Here is a 22,701-nt window from a genome sequence, read left to right as displayed (position 1 = left end):
AGAAGAAGAGGGATGAAGAGGGGTTGAAGAGGGGGGTAATTATTTTTGTAAGGTCGCATATGGCCAGGCACATGGGAAAGAGAATGTACGAGGTTTGGGTACGTTCCTCATAAAAACGCCTTGTAAACCCTACGGGGAAAGGCAATAAACAGCATACATACATACATACATACATACAATTAGAGCCTGCAGAAGAAGACTGGCAAGATGTAAAAAGAGTCTTCAGATATCTTAGAGGAACTGCGAATCGAGGATTAATATTTAGAGGTAAAACAGACGTGTTAGAGTCACTAACAGACGCTAGTTTCAGAGATTGCATTAATTCTACATCCACTGGAGGATATATAATCAAACTATTTGGAGATGTGATAGCATGGAGAAGTCATAAACAGACATATGTTACACTCTCTACTTGTCAGGCAGAGTATCTAGCAATGAGTGAGGCCTGTCAAGAAGTAATCTCGTTGGATAAGTCGCTCAGATATGTTGTTGGAAGAACATTCTTGCCTGCAACAATATGGTGTGACAACAGAGCAGCAGGAAACTGCACTAAGAAGGGCGGAAGTCACAAACTTAAAATGTTTGATGACAACTTAGAGGAAATAAAGAAAAACTTAAGAGAAAGAGAAGAAACTGGAAACAGAAAACATATGGCTGACACTCATGGAGATTTTATCAAACAATGTGTTGATCAAGAGAAGGTGAAAGTCGAATGGATTGAGACCAAAAAAAATTTGGCGGACATTATGACGAAACTTTTACCTTTAGAAGCATTTGCATATCTAAGAAATAAGATAATGAATATAGAGTCTAAACAAAATTAGAGATTAATTTTACTCGGTAACTGATTCTTGTTATGTTTCAGATAAGGACTAAGTATAGAGAAGGACTGCGGATCGCTCGGGAGGGAGTGTTGAGAGCCGGGCTTTAAACGAGCGATATGCTCCCGCCTTTGAGAAGACAGCTCCTGTGTGGCGCGCGTTCTAAGCGCCACTCGTGCGGTGCGGTCGTTGTCTGCGTGCAGTCGTCACGGTCGTGTGTCGTGTGCATAAGAGCCTTGACCATCGTTGAGTCAAGACGTGTTGTGTGTTGTCCTTGTGAATTGAATAAAGAGTTTCTATAGTATAAAGAACTTGTACAGTCAGTGTCTTGTCCATCTCTACGCATCTCGCGTATCGTCCTAAGCGATCTAATTACTACAGATTTTAATTCGCGTTGTACTTATAAATAATAAAGGTGTCCAGATATAGGTACATGTCCGGATATTGGTACTTTTAACTTAATTTCTAAATGTTGAGCAAGATATAATATATTAACTTCTTAATAGCCAGTTAAGAAGATATTCGACTTCGAGGATGCAACGCGTAAAATTCGACTAAGTCCGCATAAACATTTTCTAGACGTTCTGATAGAAGTTCCGTTTTTTAGTAGAACTCTAAGAATTCTGAAAGAAATTTCTATGATCAAAAACGATCCGGTCAGTTCCTTAAGCTAGCTACGGGCTAGTTAAGAAGACATTCGACTTCGAAGATCTGCCGTGAACGTCATTTGCGTAAGTTTTAATGATAATTTCAATGGATTTTTTGGGAAAAATTACCAGAACTATCGCTAAAAAGTATCAGAAACTATAGAAGTCGACTGTATGCGAGAAGAACTCTCTTTTATTCTTTATCTGCTGGAAAATGATCTGCTACGAGAAGTTAGCAGATCATTTTTTCGATCGACTGTTTTTTGGGTAAAATCATCAGAACTATTACTAAAAAGTATCAGGAACTATAAAACTCGACTGCATGCGACAAGAACTCCCTTTTATTTTTGATCTGCTGGAAAATGATATAACTTCACCGACATCAAAGCAAATCATATAAATCAAAAAGATATATATTTCGTACATCATACAATCGGTAGAATAATGCGTATAACATGTAACAACACAGTCTTAAAAAGAAATAGATGACATTAGCGTTACACATCGATGTCATAAATAGACATAAAAAATTAGAAAACCAATAAAATGCAGAAATGAAAGAAATCACAAATAGTTCAAAAAAATTTAAACTAGACTTAAGTCTATCGTTCGTTGTTAGATGCTTCTTAAGTGTGTTAATTTTTAGAAAAAAGCCGGTATCTTTATATAAATTCGAATAAATCAAAACTAAAAAAAAAAATAACAATTTTTTTAATCTGACGATAGAATCATTAGCTATTCATATTTCTAAAAAAATATTTCTAGAAAAGTTTCCTTAATATTTTATTATTTATATGTTTTCTTTATATTGTTACGCCCGTGCTATCCTCGTGTCGCGCGTATATGCGAGTCGCCCGTCATTTGATGTCGCGTCGCGAACCGTCCTTAGTGACGGATGCTTGTTTACTAATATTGATTGCGTGATGCTCTATTATCTATTGATTTTCCTGTTATACCAGATGTTCAGATTTACTCTGGGACGCGTCTCGTTCGGACGTGTCGTCCCGAGCTCCTCTATTATACCGGGAGTCGTAATAAAGAGCTACTGATCTTCTAAACGAGTCATCTTATTTGTGCGAGAGTGTCGTGACACGCGCCGCGAGTGTGAAAGTGAGTGATTGTGCGGCGAACGCGCGGTCGAGCGCAACATTTTGGGGGCTCGTCCGGGATCGAACGGATCGATCGGACGAGCGAGGATCGGACGAGCGAGGATCGGACGAGCGAGGATACGACGGCCATGTCCAGCACCAGGAAGCGGCTGAGGGAAGCGACTCCGCAGTCGGGCGCTACGGAGACGTCAGCGGAAATTGTGACTCTCCAGGCCGTCATAGGAGAGATTCGTTTGATGCGCGAGGAACACGCACGTAGAGAGCGCGACTATGCGGAGACGTTCCGCCGCCAGGAGGAGGAGCTCTGCCGTCTCCGCGGGATTATCTCCAACAACACTCAGCTAAGTCACTCTTATAATAGAGTAACTGGGGACTCGGGGACGCGAGTCGCGAGCGGCGCGGGGGCGCGGGTCATACGCGGAAGTGTCGCGATCTCGAACGGCGCGGAAGCGCGAGACGCGCACGCGAGTGAGGGGGACGCGATCCCGAGCGGCGCGGGGACGCGAGACGCGTACGCGAGCGAAAGGGGCGCGATCCCGAGCGCCGTGGTAGCGCGAGTCGCGCATGCGGTGGATAGAGACTTGAACTCGAGCGGCGTGGGAACGCGAATACACGCGAGTGATAGTGTCGCGGTCGCGAGTGCCGACCTGGGGTATAAACTAAAACCCGACACGTACGACGGAACGACCCCGTTACAGGAATATTTCTCGCAATTGAGTTTGATCGCGCGTGCGAACCATTGGGATGACGCCACAAAAACGATCGCGTTGGCTTCGAGCCTGAGGGGAAAGGCACGCTCGGTTTTGGAAACGGTTCAAGATGTCGAGCGGTTAGATTTCGCGGAACTTAAAACGAAACTTGAGTTGCGCTTCGGGGAGGGACGACAATCACAGAATTGTTACGTCGTGTTTACGAGCCGTAAACAAAAATTCGGGGAGGATTTGGCGACACTCGGATCCGAAATTGACAAACTTTCACGCCTGGCGTACCCCGAGTGCCCATATGAGCTTCGCGATAAAATCGCTTGTGCGCAATTCATTACGGCCGTTTCCGATAATTTTATTCGGCGAGCGCTTCAAATGGAGGGAATAACCTCCTTAATTCTGGCCGTTGAAAGGGCTGAAGCGCTCAAAGTTATCCAGGGGGATAATTCGGAGAGATACAGGGAGAATTTAAACAAGAATTTTGTGAAAAAGGAAAATTGTCCACTCGGACAGGCTAGCTTTATATTCTGAAAGAAAATTGGGTTAAGCAGTTAGAGTAGGTCGGAGCCCGGAGGGTGGGTTATATTTATTGACAATCGTGTTTTCGAAATGAATGATTAATAAATATTCTGAGGAAATGGGTTCTGGTTTTTCTTTAATGTTTTAATGTTTGGTTTTCCGTTACTGCGTTTAATGTTCTTTTCCTAGAGGGAGTCAGTGGTGCTCGAAGAGGGGACCTTGGCAGAACATCGGCCGAAGACTCCTCGAAGGAAGTTTTTTTTAAGAAGACTGCCTCGCCCACGGTTTTTGAGCGTGGTTTTCCCATGGGACGTTGAGCAAATGCTGAGGCAGAGACTCGGGGTGTCTGTAAAGACATTGGGTCCACGCGAGTTTCCCCCCCCCCTTGTCTGACGATTTGGGTCGGCGTCGTGGGAAGCCGACAGCGACGGATACGCCGGGGGAGCGGAGCAGAAGTCGACTTCGGACCGTGGAGGGGGAGCCTGGCCAGCTCGCCCCAAAAGAGGTTCGGGAGGAGACTGGCGTGCGGCTACCGGGGGCCAGGAGAAGCAGAGCCCGGTAACTTGGAGCAGCAGCTCGAGAAGGGCAAGGACTGTTTCGGCGCCCTGGGGCGCACAAAAGAAGCTACCGTTGACTACCCTCCCGGATTGTCTGGGGCGACAATCTTGGAAGAGGGGGGGGTAGTGTTACGCTCGTGCTATCCTCGTGTCGCGCGTATATGCGAGTCGCCCGTCATTTGATGTCGCGTCGCGAACCGTCCTTAGTGACGGATGCTTGTTTACTAATATTGATTGCGTGATGCTCTATTATCTGTTGATTTTCCTGTTATACCAGATGTTCAGATTTACTCTGGGACGCGTCTCGTTCGGACGTGTCGTCCCGAGCTCCTCTATTATACCGGGAGTCGTAATAAAGAGTTACTGATCTTCTAAACGAGTCATCTTATTTGTGCGAGAGTGTCGTGACACGCGCCGCGAGTGTGAAAGTGAGTGATTGTGCGGCGAACACGCGGTCGAGCGCAACAATATTTATTTATACATGATGCAGAGGGTTGATGATAAGCACAACTGACTTATATAAATCCGTTTAATTGAGCAAAACTCACAGAGAGAAAGATGCTTTTAACGTGCGTAACGTACAAAGGTATATGCCGAATCTAAGAGGTTAGTGATGTGCGATTCTGAATCGATTTTCATAAAAATCGATTTTCTCGTCGAAAAAAATCGATTTTTGTATCGATTCCACAGCATCCGATTTTTGAGAAAATCGATCTTTATAAGGCCAAAATCGATTTTTTTGTGCTGTTTTCTGATGCGGAATGACCGTTTTTCTGTAAAAGCTGCAAGTTGATTGGCTTAAACCGAAACTCGAACCGATATCTAGTATCGTGTATACAAGGCTTAAGCCTTGTGTCCACAATGCTAGAACTGCGTCCGAGTTTCGGTTTAAGCCAATGAAACTGCTGCTTTTCTGTAAGAGCTGCAAGTTGATTGGCTTAAACTAAAACTCGGACGCAGTTCTAGCATCGTGGACACAAGGCTCTAGAGGCTCTCTAGTCGTAGGCAGATAGATTCTCGTTAATGATACATATATCGAATTTGGTTCGTTATTCGATCGTCATCGTTGTTCTGAGACATTCTACTAATATCGGTAAATATTAAGATCAAGCCATATTGACCTCGTATTAGAGGCAGGAGCCAAGACAAACGTAAGAAGAAGAAGGTGAATATTAAGTTCTAAATAGATAATGACGTTTGAAAACGCATGCTGTTAACCTCAAATTTACTATCCTTTGCATAGCACTTTACCCTATTTTTCGCACTAATACAGCAGATTGTTGTGGGCTGATAGGTTCTAAGTAATGATATGTTTTGTGTTCATGTGCACGGAATTTCCAAAAGGAAGAAGAAATTTATATTAACTTTTATTAGACTCTCTGGGCTTTCATTGGTTTGTTTTTGTCTCTGACCAGAGTAAACAGTAAGCAAAAAAAATATTTGTTTTAAATAATGTCGAATAGCATGACCTACTCAACATCCCGAGTGGAAATCTAACCTCGCCGGCATCCAGTTACCAACTAGCCAATACTAGTTTCAATATCGCCCCTGCCCAGTAATGTAACGCTTAGTTGTCTCATAGCGAGGTTAGAAAAACTATGTAGTTACTAGATAGCATTGTTAGGCAGCTACTAGACAATTATAAATTGTTTTTACAAGGTCATTAATTGTATTGAAAATCGTCAATACCATATAGTGACAGACTAAAACGGCTGTCTAGTAATTAGCTATAACCGGGGCTAGATTAAAAATATATTTAAAAAATAATTTTTTTTATTTTATTAATTGTTGCATTTTTGCTACGTATTTGTGATAATTCCTGAGAATTAAAAATTTTGCTATAATATATATTAAATAATAAATTTTGTTAGTTAAAAATTTCCACTTACCTAAGGGGATTCGAACCTGGTACTGTTGCTGCTGATGAGTTCGACAGTCGTTCACTCTATCCACTACGCTATCGAGTATTAGTAATAATTTAGTTTTAAATTCTCCTTATATGTTATACCGTAATATAAAATGCAAACCTGAAATTTTTTTTAATTGCTAAACAATATTTAATACTTTAAATACTTAATACTGTTTATATATATAAATACAAATATGTTAAGTAATTAAACTTTAAACTCTGTAAAAATAATTGTTCAGTAAAGATTGCCGAGAGATTTTGCATTTTTTTTAAATATATAATTAAAAAGTATTTAAAAAAATTATAAATAAAAAACATAAATAATAAATCATGTATAAAAATAATATAGTTAAGAATTATAGTAAATAATTTATAGCATAAATACTTTTCCAAATCATGAAATAAAATAAAGTAATAAGTTTAAAATTCTTCATATAATGTTAATGTATGCTATTATTACAAATAATAATATTTTTTTGAAAACTAAAAAATTTAAAATAGCGGACTCATTAAATGATATACTAACAGCTAGCTATTGTCTAGCTACGGCTATTTAAAAAGTTAACGCTCGAACAGTGAGTTATATACGTATTATGTCATTCTTGAATAATTTCTCTAATAACTGTCTGTATGATTGTTTAATCGATATTTTATACATAGAATGATGGTTATGTAAAAACTATTCAAGAATGACATAACCTCACTGTTCGAACGCTAACAAATTTTTAATTACTAGTGGCTAGACAACGGCTGGCTAATTTTTCGAAAGTTTCCAGCGCCATCTATTCTAGTATTTACCGTGCAGGGGCTAGAAAAGTACTAGACAGCAAAGAATTATTCATAAATTGTAGCTAGTACTAAGCTAGTCAATGGCTGATATACGCCGTCCTGTAATATACGACAGTTATTCATTTGTTATAACCTAACCTAGCTCTCAGAATTGCTCAGATGAGTAGCGTAACGCATTCTTCAGTTTATACCACTCACCGTTTCCATTAAATTTACGACAGTAAGAAATAGCTAGTATTTGTGTGTTTAACCCTCCATGCGCCTGGTTGGGTTTGAGAGACCCACTATTGTGCTGAATTTGGTAGAAATAATAACTTCATAATCGGGAACGCTAGTGGCCTCTGAGCATTTTAGGTTATAACAGTAGCTGCTGTTTATATGTCGTGCTCGTATTATTTTGTGTATATATGTTTATGAAAACATAAAATAAATAATACTTTCGATAAAAATGTGATATTATGCATGATTATATCAGGATATACTTATATTTTCAAACTTTCGGGGTCTGTCAGACCCGACCTAGCGCACAGAAAGTTTTAAAGTTCCTTTTTGTAATTATTATTTTTTGTCATATTTATGACACATAAAAAAAGTAAAATTATTTATCTATTTTACCAAACTCTCTAAATCTTAATTTATGTGTTGTTATTAAGAGCTTATATTAGTTGCTACTAAAACTTTACTTTATACATTTTTTCTTTAAGATGTCAACAATGAACAAAAAGAACATATATAATATTGTTCATTTTTATAAATCTACAACATATAAAGGTAAAAAGTCTATGGACTGTGTTCCATCGACTTGGATAGTCTTTGATCCAGATAATCAAGAATTGGTCGTCAAATTCATGCCTCCTCCATACACTAAGAAAAAATGTAATGTATTACATGAAATGGTTAAAAATAATAAAAATGTAATGGAACATTGGCCACAGTATCCTATAAAAATACTTGAGAGTGCAGGTAAAGTATGTTAAATTAAAAAATTAACAAAAATTATATTATATAAATTGTAATAATATTGTATATTTTAGAAACTTATACAGAAGCTTTATCAAAAATGGAGAACCTAATAAAAGAAGATTTTAATTACACTACAGATTATTGCACAACAGATGTAGAAGATAATGAAGATAATAATATTAAAAAAAAAGTAATAAAAGGAGAGAGCTCCATATTACCAGTATATGGACTGAATGGTGAATTATCAAAACATACAGTATCCTCATCTGATGATAATGGTAAAAATGATGTTTATTATATATGTCTTTATTTGTTTCATTATTTTCTATGATGTTATAAATTATACAAAATATTTTTATTTTATTTTTATCATAGACTCAAATACTGAAAATATGAGCAATATATATGAGCCATTTAATAAAAAATCAATAGTCCCAAATAAGAAAAAGTTAAAAAAAAATAATAGTAATAAAAAAAGCAGTAGTGACGTTTCTACAGGTAAAGTTAATAAAATAAATCACTTGTAAAAAAATAAACTAATGTATACATTAACTTTTTTTCAGCAAATATGTCAACTTCTTCCAAAAAACCTACAGTTGTTGATCATATAGTATTGAAAAATCCAATATCTATAAAAAATAATACGGTCTCTTCTAATACCGTCGCAAATTGTAATAAGTTATTAATAATATTTTAATCCTCAACATTTCATAAAAATTTATTTTAAAATTTATATTATAATGATAATTTTTGTGATTTTTTTTAGATTTGAAACAAATTGTAACTGACTTGCAAGACTTAAAATATAATCAAGAACTTATGCAAAAGGATTTACAGACATTGAAAACAAGTTTTGAGCAAAAGATGATTGAAAAAATTGGTGAAAATGTCCCAATTCATTGAACGCAAGAAAATCAAATCAAATGGCCTCTTGAAACGAAAGAAGAATATGATAAACTTAATTCATTATTATTAAGAGATGAGAAAATTCGCAACGATTTTGTAAGATATTTTATTATCAAAATTATCCAATTTCTTGTAATTTTACTGTCTTTTCTCTTTTTAAATGTTTAGATGGCCACAATTGGATTCGTAATTGATGGAGGAACTGTAGTGTCAAAAAATTTACTTGCGGTTTTCAGAAAATTCTTTCATAAAGACCTGGTGACCAAATTTACCTGTGTAAAACCAGTGAAAGATAAATTTACACTTAAACCTTCAGCACTGTACAATTGCATTATTGGTAATTGATTTTGATTATTACAATATGTACCATATATATTTTGATAATTAACAGTAATGTGACTAATAATTTCAGAAGTGTTTATGATAAAAAATGAAAAAGGTGCAATCCCAGAAACAACCACAAAGAAATTGTTAGAAAAATTGATTGGTGCAATATTAACTAACTCTAGAAATTGGGAGAAAGGAAGACTGCAAAGAAAGACTGTGAAACAAACAAAAGATAAAGAAAACGTAAATAATGATAACGATTTATCATAGGGGAAAAAGAAGACATTTTTATTTTATTTTTTACATTATTTTATTTTTTACATTATTTAATTTTGGTTTTATTTAAATTGATTTATTTTTCGTTATAACTATGAAGCAACGGTATTGCGTAAATTTTTTTATAATTAAAGTTATTTTTTTTTTGTATGGCACATGTAATATCACCATTTTTGAATAAATATCTTTTAATTCAAATCCGATTACGTCTGTAGACGGCTCATTTCTTAATTGCCACATATGTAAATCGGCAGAGTTTGTTGGATACTCGAATATTGATTTTTGTTGCATTCATTGTACACCAGTTATTTTTATGTCGTCTATATTTTCGTAGGAATAACCAAGATTTGTAATTTTAATAATTATACCACTATTCAGCATTACTACATTATTCGGTTCTTTTGTGATGATACAAAAATTCTTATATTGCAATTTTAATATTAATTGACAATTATCGTCAGACTTTTTTGTTTTAAAATACTAAACATAACTGGAATTATTGGTTTGTTTGCAATAATACTTTTTTCATACAGTCGTCGGCATATTTGAGCTAGCGGTTTATTGGCAGTACGTAAAAATTTTCTCATAATTCCTAAATAATTTTCAAACGGAAATGCTGAAATTTCGTTGAGAGTACAATTATTTATCTTAACGTCATCAGCTATATGTAAAAGATAGTGTGCATTTAGAATCTGAGATCCTTCACCATACAATTTTGGTAACTGTAGAAAATATGTTTTCAAGTAAAATTGAGCATTCTCATTGTATTTTTGTGCAAGATTTTTTGTGCATAAAATTCGAAAAGCCACATGAAGAAGTAAATAATGATTATACAATTCAGGACTTAAAATTCCCTTGAAGATAATAGGACCAGCATACAAGGCTAAAAATCGAAGTTCTGTTGCTTTCATATTTGAAACAAGAACCCGAGGTTTTCGTTGGAATTCTTCAGGCACATATGTTTTCAAATGCGTTATACGTTCAAACAATTTTTGTCGAAGATTAGACTTCAATTTCACAGCAGTCTTGTTAAATAGTAAATCCATTACATAGAACTTCTTAGTGACTCCCTGACAGAATTGATGCATGAAGTCTATAGGAAAAATTTTAATCATATCGATTGATGGTTGTATCCGTAATAATGGTGAATAGCCAGTGTGATGTTCTTTTTGTTGTTGCTTTCTAAATAATTCGTCTGATCGTTTGGAACAATCGACATCAGGATATATTACACGCTTATTTGGAAATCCTACACTTTTCCCATAAACCTCGCAACGCTCACAGGCTGCATAACCTCCATGTCCTTTTATTTGTTTCAAGAATTTTCTGGCAGGAATATCACAAATAATATGTTTCAAGATTATAACATATTTTTTGTCATCTATGTAAATACCATTTTTATGTAAAGAATTAATTTCTTGAATAAAATCATCCAGAAATTCGTTCACATCATCTGGCTTTGAATCTCCGTAGTAAATTGCTACAGGAAATGGAGAATATATGTCTGGTTCATAATTTTGCAAAGTATGGGCCACAATTGTTTAGTACTTGATTTATATGGAGAAGCTCCGTCAACATCCATTTGAAAAAGAATGGTATTGTCTCTATGTACTTTAGGATCTACACAATTTATAAGACCTTTTTCAATCCCTAAGTAAACAAACTCGCCAACGTGATCATTTGCTCCTCTCATCGCTTTCACAGTATACTCAGCTCTTGAAAAATGTAAAAATGTTTTGCTACATTTTGGAAGTTGAGGTAAAAGTCTTTTTCGTAATATTGTTGCGTGCGCGCTGCCCGGTATACTTCCCTGACTCCGAGCTGAAGCGTGCAACGGGCCGACTTTCGTCAAGATGCGAATCGCCCTTAGTAACGCCTGTTTAGAAATGTTGATTGCCCGATGTTCAATTAAATATTGATTTTCTACCAGATGTTGTTTATACCTGATGTTCAGATTTAGCTGGGATACCGTCACGTTCGGACGTGTTATCCCGAGCCCTCTGTATTATCGAGCCATTTATTAAAGAAGTTCCTTTCGGAAATAACACAACGAGTCTTTCTTTATTTCTGTGAGAGTGACGGAGTGCGCGCCGCGAGTGCTTGTGAAAGAGTGAGAGACCCGGCGAGCGCAACATTTTGGGGGCTCGTCCGGGATAAAGGAAAGACGAGTCGCGCTAAACGGAATATGACCTCGACCGCTCTCACAAAGAAACGACTCCGGGCAGCGACTCCTCCACTGATCCCAGAGATGACGACGGAGGTGATCACGCTTCAGGCGGTGATGCAGGAGATCCGCGAGATGCGCGCGGAGCGCACGCAGAGAGAAGCCGAATTCGCGGCGATGGTGCAGCAGCGTGACGACGAGCTACGCCAAATCCAGGAGAGGATCTCACAGCTAAGTCCCTCCAATAATTTTGCTTCGGGCGAAAACGCGAGTAGCGCGACGCGAGAGACGGGCGCGAGTATAGACGCGTCCGGGGATCAAATCTTTCGCGGCATTAAATTGAAGCCCGATACTTACGACGGGACCGCGCCGTTACGCGAATTTCTTTCGCAATTCTCGCTCATCGCTGTCGCGAATAAGTGGAATGAGACGGAAAAGGCCATCGTATTGGCATCGTGTTTACGTGGGAAAGCGCGTTCATTGCTTGATTCTTTTGCCGACGGGATTGAATCCCTCTCTTACGCGGAGTTAAAGGCGAAATTGGAGCTGCGTTTCGGGGAAAGCGAACTTACACAAAACTATTATCTCCAATTTACCAACCGAAGACAGCGTCCGGGCGAAGATTTCGCAACGCTGGGTGCAGATCTGGAGAGATTGTCGCAAAAGGCGTACCCCGAATGTTCGCATGAAGTTCGCGATAAAATCGCGAGCTCACAATTCGTCGCCGCGTTGTCCGACGGTTTCGTGAAGCGCACCCTTCAGGTTGAGGGAGTAGCGTCTCTTAAAATAGCAATCGAGCGTTCGAAGACGCTAAAATTTATAAATCAGAATTGTTTTTCGGGAAAAAGAGACGCTACGCCGGGAGAATCTCATTCCGGCCAAAAAGAGGCTTCGGAGACGAAGAAACCTTTTAAACAGCAAAAGGGAAATGAACGCCGAAAAACAAAAGAGTGTTGGGGATGTGGGGCGACCGGACACTTCCGTTCTGAGTGCCCCGCACAGAAGCAGGAAAACTAGCTTCTGTCGGGTTGATCGGGGCTGGCTCGACAGACGAAGCCCGGGCCCCCGTTTGCGCGTCAAATGTTATACGCCGTCTCGGTGGTATAGATCCGCGCAAGCATTATTGTATGGACGGATTGTTAAATAATAAACCTTGTACTTTTAGGATAGATACGGGCTCAGATGTCTCAGTTTTAAATGTGAGATTATCGGTGAATTTCAGACAGATTCCACTTGATTTTTGTAATTTGAGGTATCCTACCGGTGAGAGGGTGCCGGTAATTTCTCGTGTATTAGCCGCGATTTCTTTGGGCAAATTTAATTTTGAAATGCCCTTTTATGTCGCGGATATTAACGATGAATGTATTCTCGGTATTGATTTCCTTGAAAAAGCGGAAGTTTTTGAAGGATTTTTCGAAAACACTCTCGGTTTGACGAAGAGTGTGAAGGGTGAGCACGGACTAATTTGTTCTCGAATAGAGGACTGTCCTGCTCTTCTCCCAATTTTTGAACAAGGATCTTCACATTTAGATCCTGCACAGAAACTTGTTTTTTTTTATTTCTTGAAAGAATTTTATCATGTCTTTTCCGAAAATATTATTGCCGGGAATTGTGATGTATTATGTCATACCATAGAATTGTGTGATTCTCGCCCTATTAAGCAGGTACCTCGCCGAATTCCCCTTCATCTACGAACGGAAGTAAATAAAATTTTGGAAGAGATGAAAGACCAAAAAGTAATTGAGGAATCAAGCAGCCCTTGGGTTTCTCCGGTTGTTCTAGTAAAAAAGAAGGATGGCTCTATACGGTTTTGTGTGGATTATCGGAGGGTAAATGCCGTAACAAAGAAAGATTCCTTCCCTCTTCCAAGGATTGACAATATTTTGGATTGTTTAGCGGGGAATTCGTGGTTTTGTACTATTGACTTAAAAAGTGGATATTGGCAGGTAAGATTAGATCCTAAGGATCGCGAAAAGACTGCTTTCTCTTGCGGAAATGGTTTGTGGCAATTCACGGTAATGCCGTTTGGTCTTTGCAACGCCCCTGCTACTTTTGAACGTCTTATGGAAAAGGTTTTGAAAGAATTAATTTCTAAAATTTGCTTTGTATATTTGGACGATATTATTGTTTTCGGAAAAAGTTTTGAAGAAATGATGAATAATTTAAGGGAAATTTTCCTTCGTTTACAGAATGCTAATTTAAAGGTCAATCCTAAGAAGTGTGTTTTTCTTAAAAGAGAAGTAAAGTACCTTGGTCATGTTATATCTGCTAAGGGTGTTGCAACAGACCCGGATAAGATTTCTTCTGTTAAACAATGGCCGCTTCCGAAAACACGGAAACATGTGCGAAGTTTTCTTGGTTTTTGCTCGTATTATAGAAGATTTGTCAAAGGTTTTTCTATTTTGGCTAAGCCTTTGTACAGGCTGACGGAGGAAAACAATAAATTTGCTTGGACTTCTGAATGCCAAGAGGCATTTGATAATTTAAAACGTGTTTTGACTTCCCCCCCTATTTTAGCTTTTCCTTCAGGAGAAGGACAATTTATCTTAGACACCGACGCTTCGAATCATGGTATTGGGGCGGTGCTTTCTCAGTTTCAGGGGAAGGAAGAAAGAGTGATCGCTTATTTTAGCCGAGTGTTGAGCAAAACTGAACGAAATTATTGCGTCACCAGGCGAGAGTTATTAGCAGTGGTAGACTCAGTAAAATCTTTTCGCCACTATTTATATGGAAGGAAGTTCCTAGTGAGAACGGATCATGTTTCTTTGAGATGGTTGATGTCTTTCCGGAATTTGGAAGGGCAATTGGCCAGATGGTTAGAGCGTTTGCAGCAGTACGATTTTGACGTCTATTATCGAAGCGGAAAAGCTCATGGCAATGCGGATGGATTGTCGAGACGTCCGTGTTTGGAGACGTCCTGTCGTTACTGTGCAAAGATAGAGCTCAACGAAGAATCTGAGGAAAAGACTTGTGGACGTATAGTTTTCGTTGAAGAAAACCTTCAGGAATGGCGTTCCGCTCAGCTTCAAGATCCGATTGTTTCGAAAATTATTCAAGCCAAAGAAGCTGGAAGACGACCAGATTGGCAGGAGATCTCTTCTGGAGAGCCATCCCTAAAAATCTATTGGACCCATTGGGAAATGTTGTCCATGGTGGACGGCGTTTTGTATAAAAAGTGGCTCTCTCCGAATTTGCAGAAGAACATCTTTCAGATTGTCGCTCCACAACAAAGGATACAAGAAATTTTAAATGAGGCCCATAGTTCTCCTACCGGTGGACATTTTGGTATAAATAAGACGTTACAGAAGATCCGAAAACGTTTTTACTGGGCCACTTGTAAGAAGGATGTAGAAAGATGGTGTGCTACTTGCAAAATTTGTGTCGCTAGGAAAGGCCCCATTGGTAAAGGAAAATCTTCCTTACAAATATACAACGTTGGAGCTCCCTTCGAAAGGATACAGGTAGATATTTTAGGTCCCTTGCCTACTTCTTTGGACGGGAATAAATATCTGTTAGTTGTAGTCGACAGTTTCACTAGATGGCCAGAGGCTATGCCTCTTAAAAATAAGAGGGCCAGTACGGTAGCAAGATCCTTGGTGGATCAAGTCTTTTCTCGACATGGGGTGCCCTTGGAATTACATACGGACCAAGGAAAAAACTTTGAATCTCGACTTTTTCAAGAAATGACTTCCCTAATGGGAATTAGAAAAACACGAACCACCCCTCTTCATCCGCAATCAGATGGACAGGTCGAGCGACAGCACCGTACTATCTTAGACTATTTAGCGAAATTTATTTGTGGAAATCAGAAGGATTGGGATCGGTGGATTCCTTTATACTTACTAGCTTTTCGCTCTTCTAAACACGAAGCCACTGGAGTGACTCCGGCGGAAATGTATCTAGGACAAGATCTACGTTTGCCTTTAGATCTTCTTAGGGGAAGCCCTCCTTTATTAACAGAAAGAGAAGACGGAGAGGTAGAATATATATCCAATCTAAGGGAAAGATTGGATCTAATCCATCAGTTTGCCAGACAACGTCTTCAAATTAGATCCAAGAACGTAAAATCTTGGTATGATCGACGTTCTAGGCGAGTCCTTTTTGAACCGGGACAAAAAGTCTGGTTCTATAATCCTCAACGAATTTTGGGAAAGGCCCCGAAATTGCAAAGTCCTTGGGAAGGACCATGGGTGGTAATAAAGAAGCTTAGCGATGTCGTGTATTGTATCCAGGAATCTCCTCGTCGAAAGAATAAAATAGTTCACGCAGATCGTTTGGCTCTTTTTCAGGAAAGAGAGTAGTTTTTCAATCATTAGGAAGTGTTAGTTTATTTCGACATGAGTCTGAGCCCGTACTCTAATCGTTTATTGTATGTTCTTTGTTCAATTTTTCTGCGTTTAAAAATGTTGTGTTACAGATTCCAACATCGATTTGAAGGCATGGCGACAGGGGAACTGAAGAAGTTGCTCCTGAGAAATTTTTCACACTGTCTCTCTCACGGTTTTTGACCGTGGTTTTCCCGTGAGACTGAGGGCGAATGCCGAGACAGGGGACAGAGTGCTCTTAGAGCGATGGGTCCACGGAAGCTATCCCCCTCTGATCCCGAAGAAAGAAGACCCAAGCACGCAAGACTCAAGAGGGAAGAGGAACACCGGCGGCGAAGCCCGGGGTTGAGCAGGATCTTCGCGTGGAGCCTGGCCAGCTCTATAAGAAGAGGCCTTGAGAAAACCCGGAGACGAGGAATGGACGGAGCCCGGTAACCTGAGGCAGCAGCCCAGGGTAGGGCAGGAAACCGTCCAAGGAGCAGTCTCCAAAGAATTTTAGCAAGCTGCCTCTCTGATTGTCGGGACGACAATCTGAAGAAGGGGGGCAGTGTTGCGTGCGCGCTGCCCGGTATACTTCCCTGACTCCGAGCTGAAGCGTGCAACGGGCCGACTTTCGTCAAGATGCGAATCGCCCTTAGTAACGCCTGTTTAGAAATGTTGATTGCCCGATGTTCAATTAAATATTGATTTTCTACCAGATGTTGTTTATACCTGATGTTCAGATTTAGCTGGGATACCGTCACGTTCGGACGTGTTATCCCGAGCCCTCTGTATTATCGAGCCATTTATTAAAGAAGTTCCTTTCGGAAATAACACAACGAGTCTTTCTTTATTTCTGTGAGAGTGACGGAGTGCGCGCCGCGAGTGCTTGTGAAAGAGTGAGAGACCCGGCGAGCGCAACAATATGTTTAAAAGAACGTCAATATGTGCCAATGGAATATTATATGTAACTGCCCAATTTCTTATTTCTTCAACTTCAAGATCCTCTTCCTCTATATTGTTGATGTTGTCATCTTCACTGCTTTCAGAAAAATTATCGTGCTGATTTTCATTTTTGTTAATGTCATCTTCATTGATTGACTCGAGTGGAGTAGCGTCAACATGAATAGAATCATTCACAGTACTTGAGTCTCTATAGATTCCCGACGTGCTAGCAATATTGGAAAGTTCATCTAAATTTCCAACAAATAAAATATAAGAATTAAAGAACAAACAGTCATTAAATATGCATACAGCAATATCTATAATAAATAAAGTTTTACATACCTGAGGAATGATCAAATTGAGAAATACTCCTCAATGCAGATCTAATAAAACGATGTCTCTGACGATGTTTCTGGACGCGTTTGCGAGTTTTTTCTTTTTTATTCATAACCTTATGTTTTTTATTAACTGTGCCACAACAGTAAAAATATATAATATAATAGAATATACAATAAAAACTTTTTACTTGGCTGTTACGTTGCTATGAAGTACACAAAGACAGCGAAGAATTATTCAGACATAACCTCACTGTTCAGATGCTAACAAATTTTTAATTACTAGTGGCTAGACAACGGCTGGCTAATTTTTTGAAAGTTTCCAGCGCCATCTATTCTAATATTTACCGTGCAAGGGCTAGAAAAGTACTAGATAGCGAAAAATTATTCAGACATAACCTCACTTTTCGAATGCTAACAAATTTTTAATTACTAGTGGCTAGACAACGGCTGGCTAATTTTTGGAAAGTTTCTAGCGCCATCTATCCTAATATTTACCGTGCAGGGGCTAGAAAAATACTAGACAACAAAGAATTATTCATAAATTATAGCTAGTGCTAAGCTAGTCAATAGCTAGGTAACATATCTAGCCCGCGTGATCCAGCTATTAGCTGTAAACTCAGATTGGCTAGACCAATTTCCACTCGGGATTACTCAAATAACTTTTTTTACACTTTTTTAGTACACTCATCTGCATGACAAACTATATTTTGAGCTGACGTTTTCTTTACTGCTTTAAAATATGATTGTTTGTGCACTTTGCAGTGTCTGCTAAGTCAAAGAAGAGTTCTACGTAGAAATATTTTGTAAAAGGTGAAGGCAGTGCTACATGCAGAATTTGTCATGTTAATGTTAAAACAAGTGGCAACACGACGAATTTGATGGGCCACCTTAAACAAAATCATCTCGAAGTCATTGAAGCAGAGCCTACAATCAAGAAAATGCATCTGAACTCAGAATCTAATGTATGACTTAATGAAAGTATTTGATTGGTTTTTTAATATGTACATTCTCTCATATTCTCTATATTCTAATGTAGGACAAACAAAGTGAGGCTAATAATCCAGATGATCCTACTAAGATACAAACTAAAGAGATAGAATGTAGTGAGATTGCCGCACTGTCAGATTCATCAAATGTTTCAACCACATCTAGGCCTGGCTCATCTAAATCTGATGCTTCATCATCATTTCAGTCAAAATTTAAACAACCAAAGATAACCTCTTAAAGAGGTTAGATAGGTGTGTCGCGCAACATAACAAACGACTAGAAACGACCCTAGAGATAATAATTTCAATCGGTAAAGTAGTCGGTAAAGAAGAGAGCTAGAGTCACACAAGCGCGCGCTTAAAACAATGTATCATAAGGACCATTAAAAAAACATTAAAAGAATAAAGCGATAAAATACTATTACAACAATACACATGTTATTTTCTTACAGAAAAAGGAACACATATGTACGAGTCAAGAAATATTTCATACGAGAGCGTTTCATAGACTAAACTGATTTTTAATTTTTACTATATATCTAACTAACTTCAACATTTTTAATTGTCATACGCGCTGCGTGTTTTACGTGACGTGATGTTTCTTGTCTCTTCTGAAGTTCGTCAATTTTTATCTTAGGCGACAGAGAACAAAAAACATCGCGTTACGCGACGCAATTGCGAAATACGGGATAGTCGCAAACAGGTTAAGAGCAAAAAACAGAAAGCAAAGAGCACATTGTAGATCAAGCTTCATTAATGTATACATTGTGTATGAAACAGAGCAGCGATGAACGACTTGGAGAAACTTGCGCTGCTTCCGCAGCAGAGGAATCTATCCCCGTCGGGATCAAAAGATAATAAGAAGAAGGGAGATCGAGACAGAGAAAAGAAAAATAACGATTTGAGGAGACAAATAGATAGACAAAGAAAGAAGAAAGAAGAACAGGCAGCCAAAGAAAAACAGGAGAAGGAGAAGTTAGTATATTGCTTTATTTTTAGATTATAAAATTACATATGCAGGGTGACCTCTGCAATACACTCTGAGGAACGATAAGTCGCGCAGAAAGGATTATTTTTTTTGTCAAGCAACTCATGTTCTTTGACGCGTCATTTAGGAACTCCGCGCAGACAGGTTTTAAGTAATATTTATTACAATTATGAGTAATTATTTATTTATTGTTTCAAGTACACTTGCAGAAAGTTTACAGAAGTTTACGTTTAAAGTATCTATCCTGATTGCATTTATGACACCATCGTAACTTTTATTGTCGGACTCTAGCGAATATTTGAGATCATGTTGCGACCAACTGTAGCGCAGAATACCAGGTTCAAGGTAGACACTTTGAAAACTTGTAAACTGTCTCAAATGTACTTGAAACAATAAATAAATAATACATCTTATAATTGTAATAAATGTCACCTAAGTCTTGTCTGCGCGGTTGTAACTCCTCTAAACGACGCGTATAGGGGTTGTTTGACAAAAAATGATCTTTTCTGCGAGATCTATTGTTCCTCAGAATTTGTTGCACAGGTCCTGATTCAATCTGTATAGTTGTAGCACACAATTCATGTAATTTTGTTTATTATAAATATAAATGATTTAGGAAACGGAAAGAGGAACGAGACAGAAAGAAACACGTAGCCAAAGAAAGAAATATAGAAGAAATAGATATTACAGAAGAAAATGAGAATAAAGATGAGGATGAGACAGATGGAGAAGAAAATAAAGAAAATAAAAAACAGAAAGAAAAAAAAGAGGACAAAAAGAAGGATGGAGACTGGACAAAAGAAACCAGATGTAAGTTACATTTACCACATTACAATTACTTAAAGAAAGGGATGTAAAAGTCACCATTTTGTGCCCTTAACAGAAACCTGTAAAACACGCTTTGCTATCCTTTTTTAGGCTGAAAGAAGAAGGAAATAATAATTTTTCACCAGGAAATTGAGGGAAATATTTTAAAAACGATAAATGTCTTTAAAATGTGTGTCAAAATAGCTGTGTTTAAGCCGTTTAACTGCATTTCCATTTGTTGGGCCCAGTAGAGCTCAAGTAATTTTTTTAAATGGGAATTCTCCTATTTTGTAGTGCATCATCTTTCTCTACTAACTAATTTCAACAACTTTAGTCTATATAATTTTATTTGCCTAGTACTTTTTTAGTGGTGTAAAATTCATTAAATGGAAATGTAATGCTTGTTAAACTGCTCAAATACAGCTATTTTGACACATTTTAAAGACAATTATTATCGCTTCTAAAATAATTCCTGCAGTTTCCTGGTGAAAAGATTATTTTCTACTTTTTCAACCTCACCTGTAGCAAAGTGTGTTTTACAGATTCCCGTTAAAAGCACAAAAAGTGCGATTTTTACACCCTTTCTTTTTAAAGTCATTGCTATTTAGTTAAGTAATTTATTGCTTTGATTGTTACATTTCTGTGTAGTTATTATCTCTCAAGAGCGCGGCGAGCGAGAAGTAGAGGAGGGCAGAGGAGCTGGAGAGGGACAAGAGGAGGAGGAAGCTGGAAAGAAGCAGGGCGAGGACATCGAGGCTACAAGGGTGGCCAGAGAGGTGGTCACATGGGTGGCTTCGGGGGTGGCCAAAGAGGTGGCCACATGGGTGGCTACGGGGATGGCCAAAGAGGTGGCCACATAGCTGGCTACGTGGGTGGCCAGAGAGGTGGCCACATGGGTGGCTACGGGGGTGGCCACAACGGACCATTGTACCAGGTTTTCCACGTCAATCCGTTTTAATAAAAATATAATTAAAAAATAATCAGTGCAAATATATTTTGTCAAACTCCTTTTCCTCTTTATAATTATATAAAAAATAGTTTCTTTTTCAAGCTCGAGTTAATTACTGTTTTTGCATCTCTACATACGGATATAAGCAGAAATTTTTTAAAGTGCGTACTTAGATTAGATGTATCTTTTTAAATATTGATCGTAGCGCTTTGCGTCACACAGTGGGCTGAAATGAAAATCTAGCTAGACAAAACTAAAAAAAATATGATTGCGCAATCTCAATCAGGCTCAGGTAAAACGGCCACGTTTGTACTGGCCATGCTGCATCGGGTAGATCCCGCGAAAACCTACCCACAAGTTATTTGTTTGTCGCCAACTTACGAACTCGCCGTACAAACCGGCGAAATTGCGGCAAGCATGTCACGGTTTTGCCCCGAAATACAAATAAAATACGCTGTTCGAGGAGAGCGAGTAAATCCTGGGTCGGAAGTCACCGCGCACATAATAATCGGAACGCCTCGCAAAGTGCTCGAGTGGGGACTAAAGTTTTGCGTGTTCGATCTAAGCCGAATTTCTGTGTTCGTTTTGGACGAAGCCGACGTTATGTTGGCTACGCAACAAGATTGTCTAACTATACACAAATCACTTCCGCCAAAATTAATATTTTTAAATAAATCAAATAACATAGTAAAGTATTATACTTGTAGAATACAGATTATATCATAATAAGGCCGGTAAAATATTCTGATGTTATGACGAAGCTCATAATAACAAAGTTTCTCAGAGCAACTAGTTATTGGAAAATTATACAGCGTTTTTACATAATTATAAAAGTATATTATTGCAATTAAATTGTAATATTTTTGTGTTCGTTTAGAAGGATAAATTACGTTCTTTCAGTGTACGTTGGGTTTTATTTTAATTCTTGTATGTTCAAAAAAATTTAATGAAAAGTAAGTTTTACTACTTTTCATTAAATAGGGTTTAGAACGCGAAGAGCACCGCAGTTGCGGCGGTGTCCGGATCTTCCCCTCGGACCTTGAAAATCCAGGAGAGGGCCACGTGGAGGTGTCGCGCCGGTTCGTACCCAAATCCGCAGCAAGTCTCCAAGGTAAAGAGCCTCTAGTCGATAGACTAATGTAGGTAAGGGAAGTCGGCAAATTGGATCCGTAACTTCGGAATAAAGATTGGCTCTGAGGAGCGGGGCGTGTCGGGCTTGATCGGGAAGCGGGTTTGGCTGACGTGTCGGGCCTGGGCGAGGTGAACCGATCCGCGGCGCCGGTCCCGGGGATCCGAACTCGGTCCCGTGCCTTGGCCTCCCGCGGATCTTCCTTGCTGCGAGGCTTCCGTGGCGGCGCGAGCCGTCGTGGTCGTCCTCTTCGGCCGCCATTCAACGCTCAGCTCAGAACTGGCACGGACTAGAGGAATTCGACCGTCTAATTAAAACAAAGCATTGCGATGGCCCTCGCGGGTATTGACGCAATGTGATTTCTGCCCAGTGCTCTGAATGTCAACGTGAAGAAATTCAAGCAAGCGCGGGTAAACGGCGGGAGTAACTATGATTAACGAGATTCCCGGTGAATCTTATAAAGAGATTAACGGTGAAAGACTATCTGCACCTTCCAATGTCTACAGCAGATGGTCTGCTATACGCGTCTAAGCGCGATGGTGGCATGGGTTTTCCCAAGCTTGG

The 22,701-nt window shown here is 38.8% G+C and overlaps 1 protein-coding gene and 1 long non-coding RNA gene across 12 annotated transcripts in view; one reads left to right on the top strand and one right to left on the bottom strand.

Annotated features, from left to right (window-relative positions):
- Positions 1-40: 40 nt before the first annotated feature.
- Positions 41-21,044, top strand: LOC143896414 (uncharacterized). 11 transcript variants are annotated; one of them, XM_077404301.1, is made up of 13 exons: positions 6,309-7,275; positions 7,760-8,018; positions 8,090-8,296; positions 8,394-8,516; positions 8,582-8,689; positions 8,785-9,020; positions 9,093-9,261; positions 9,337-9,494; positions 18,041-18,240; positions 18,315-18,516; positions 19,045-19,239; positions 19,869-20,062; positions 20,708-21,044. In XM_077404301.1, the coding sequence occupies exons 11-13, from the start codon at positions 19,052-19,054 to the stop codon at positions 20,917-20,919; spliced, it is 594 nt and encodes a 197-aa protein (XP_077260427.1). In that variant the 5' UTR covers positions 6,309-7,275; positions 7,760-8,018; positions 8,090-8,296; positions 8,394-8,516; positions 8,582-8,689; positions 8,785-9,020; positions 9,093-9,261; positions 9,337-9,494; positions 18,041-18,240; positions 18,315-18,516; positions 19,045-19,051; the 3' UTR covers positions 20,920-21,044. The 11 variants fall into 11 exon arrangements, 4 of the variants coding, with proteins under 4 accessions (XP_077260429.1, XP_077260431.1, XP_077260428.1 ...); XR_013256637.1 differs by lacking the exons at positions 6,309-7,275; positions 19,045-19,239; positions 19,869-20,062; positions 20,708-21,044 and adding an exon at positions 1,629-4,963 and having other exon boundaries at positions 18,315-19,007; XR_013256632.1 differs by lacking the exons at positions 6,309-7,275; positions 19,045-19,239; positions 19,869-20,062; positions 20,708-21,044 and adding an exon at positions 1,648-4,963 and having other exon boundaries at positions 18,315-19,007.
- LOC143896416 (uncharacterized) overlaps positions 6,250-22,701 on the bottom strand; it is a 33,294-nt gene continuing 16,842 nt past the window's right edge. Inside the window, exon 3 of the long non-coding RNA XR_013256639.1 lies at positions 6,250-6,314. This is a non-coding gene — a long non-coding RNA (uncharacterized LOC143896416). The remainder of the gene's footprint in view (positions 6,315-22,701) is intronic.

Source organism: Temnothorax americanus, unplaced genomic scaffold (assembly GCF_048541705.1).
Source record: "Temnothorax americanus isolate GAGA-0224 unplaced genomic scaffold, ASM4854170v1 Scaffold180, whole genome shotgun sequence".
In the NCBI taxonomy this organism is placed as follows: Eukaryota; Metazoa; Arthropoda; class Insecta; order Hymenoptera; family Formicidae; genus Temnothorax; species Temnothorax americanus.
This window is presented reverse-complemented; position numbering and strand designations above follow the sequence as displayed.

Coding starts and splice junctions, on each gene's coding strand:
- LOC143896414 (XM_077404303.1), top strand. CDS start 19,052: ATGAACGACTTGGAGAAACTTGCGCTGCTTCCGCAGCAGAGGAATCTA. Junction 19,240..19,868: donor GAAAAACAGGAGAAGGAGAA/GTTAGTATATTG, acceptor TAAATGATTTAG/GAAACGGAAAGAGGAACGAG. Junction 20,063..20,707: donor CTGGACAAAAGAAACCAGAT/GTAAGTTACATT, acceptor ATTTCTGTGTAG/TTATTATCTCTCAAGAGCGC.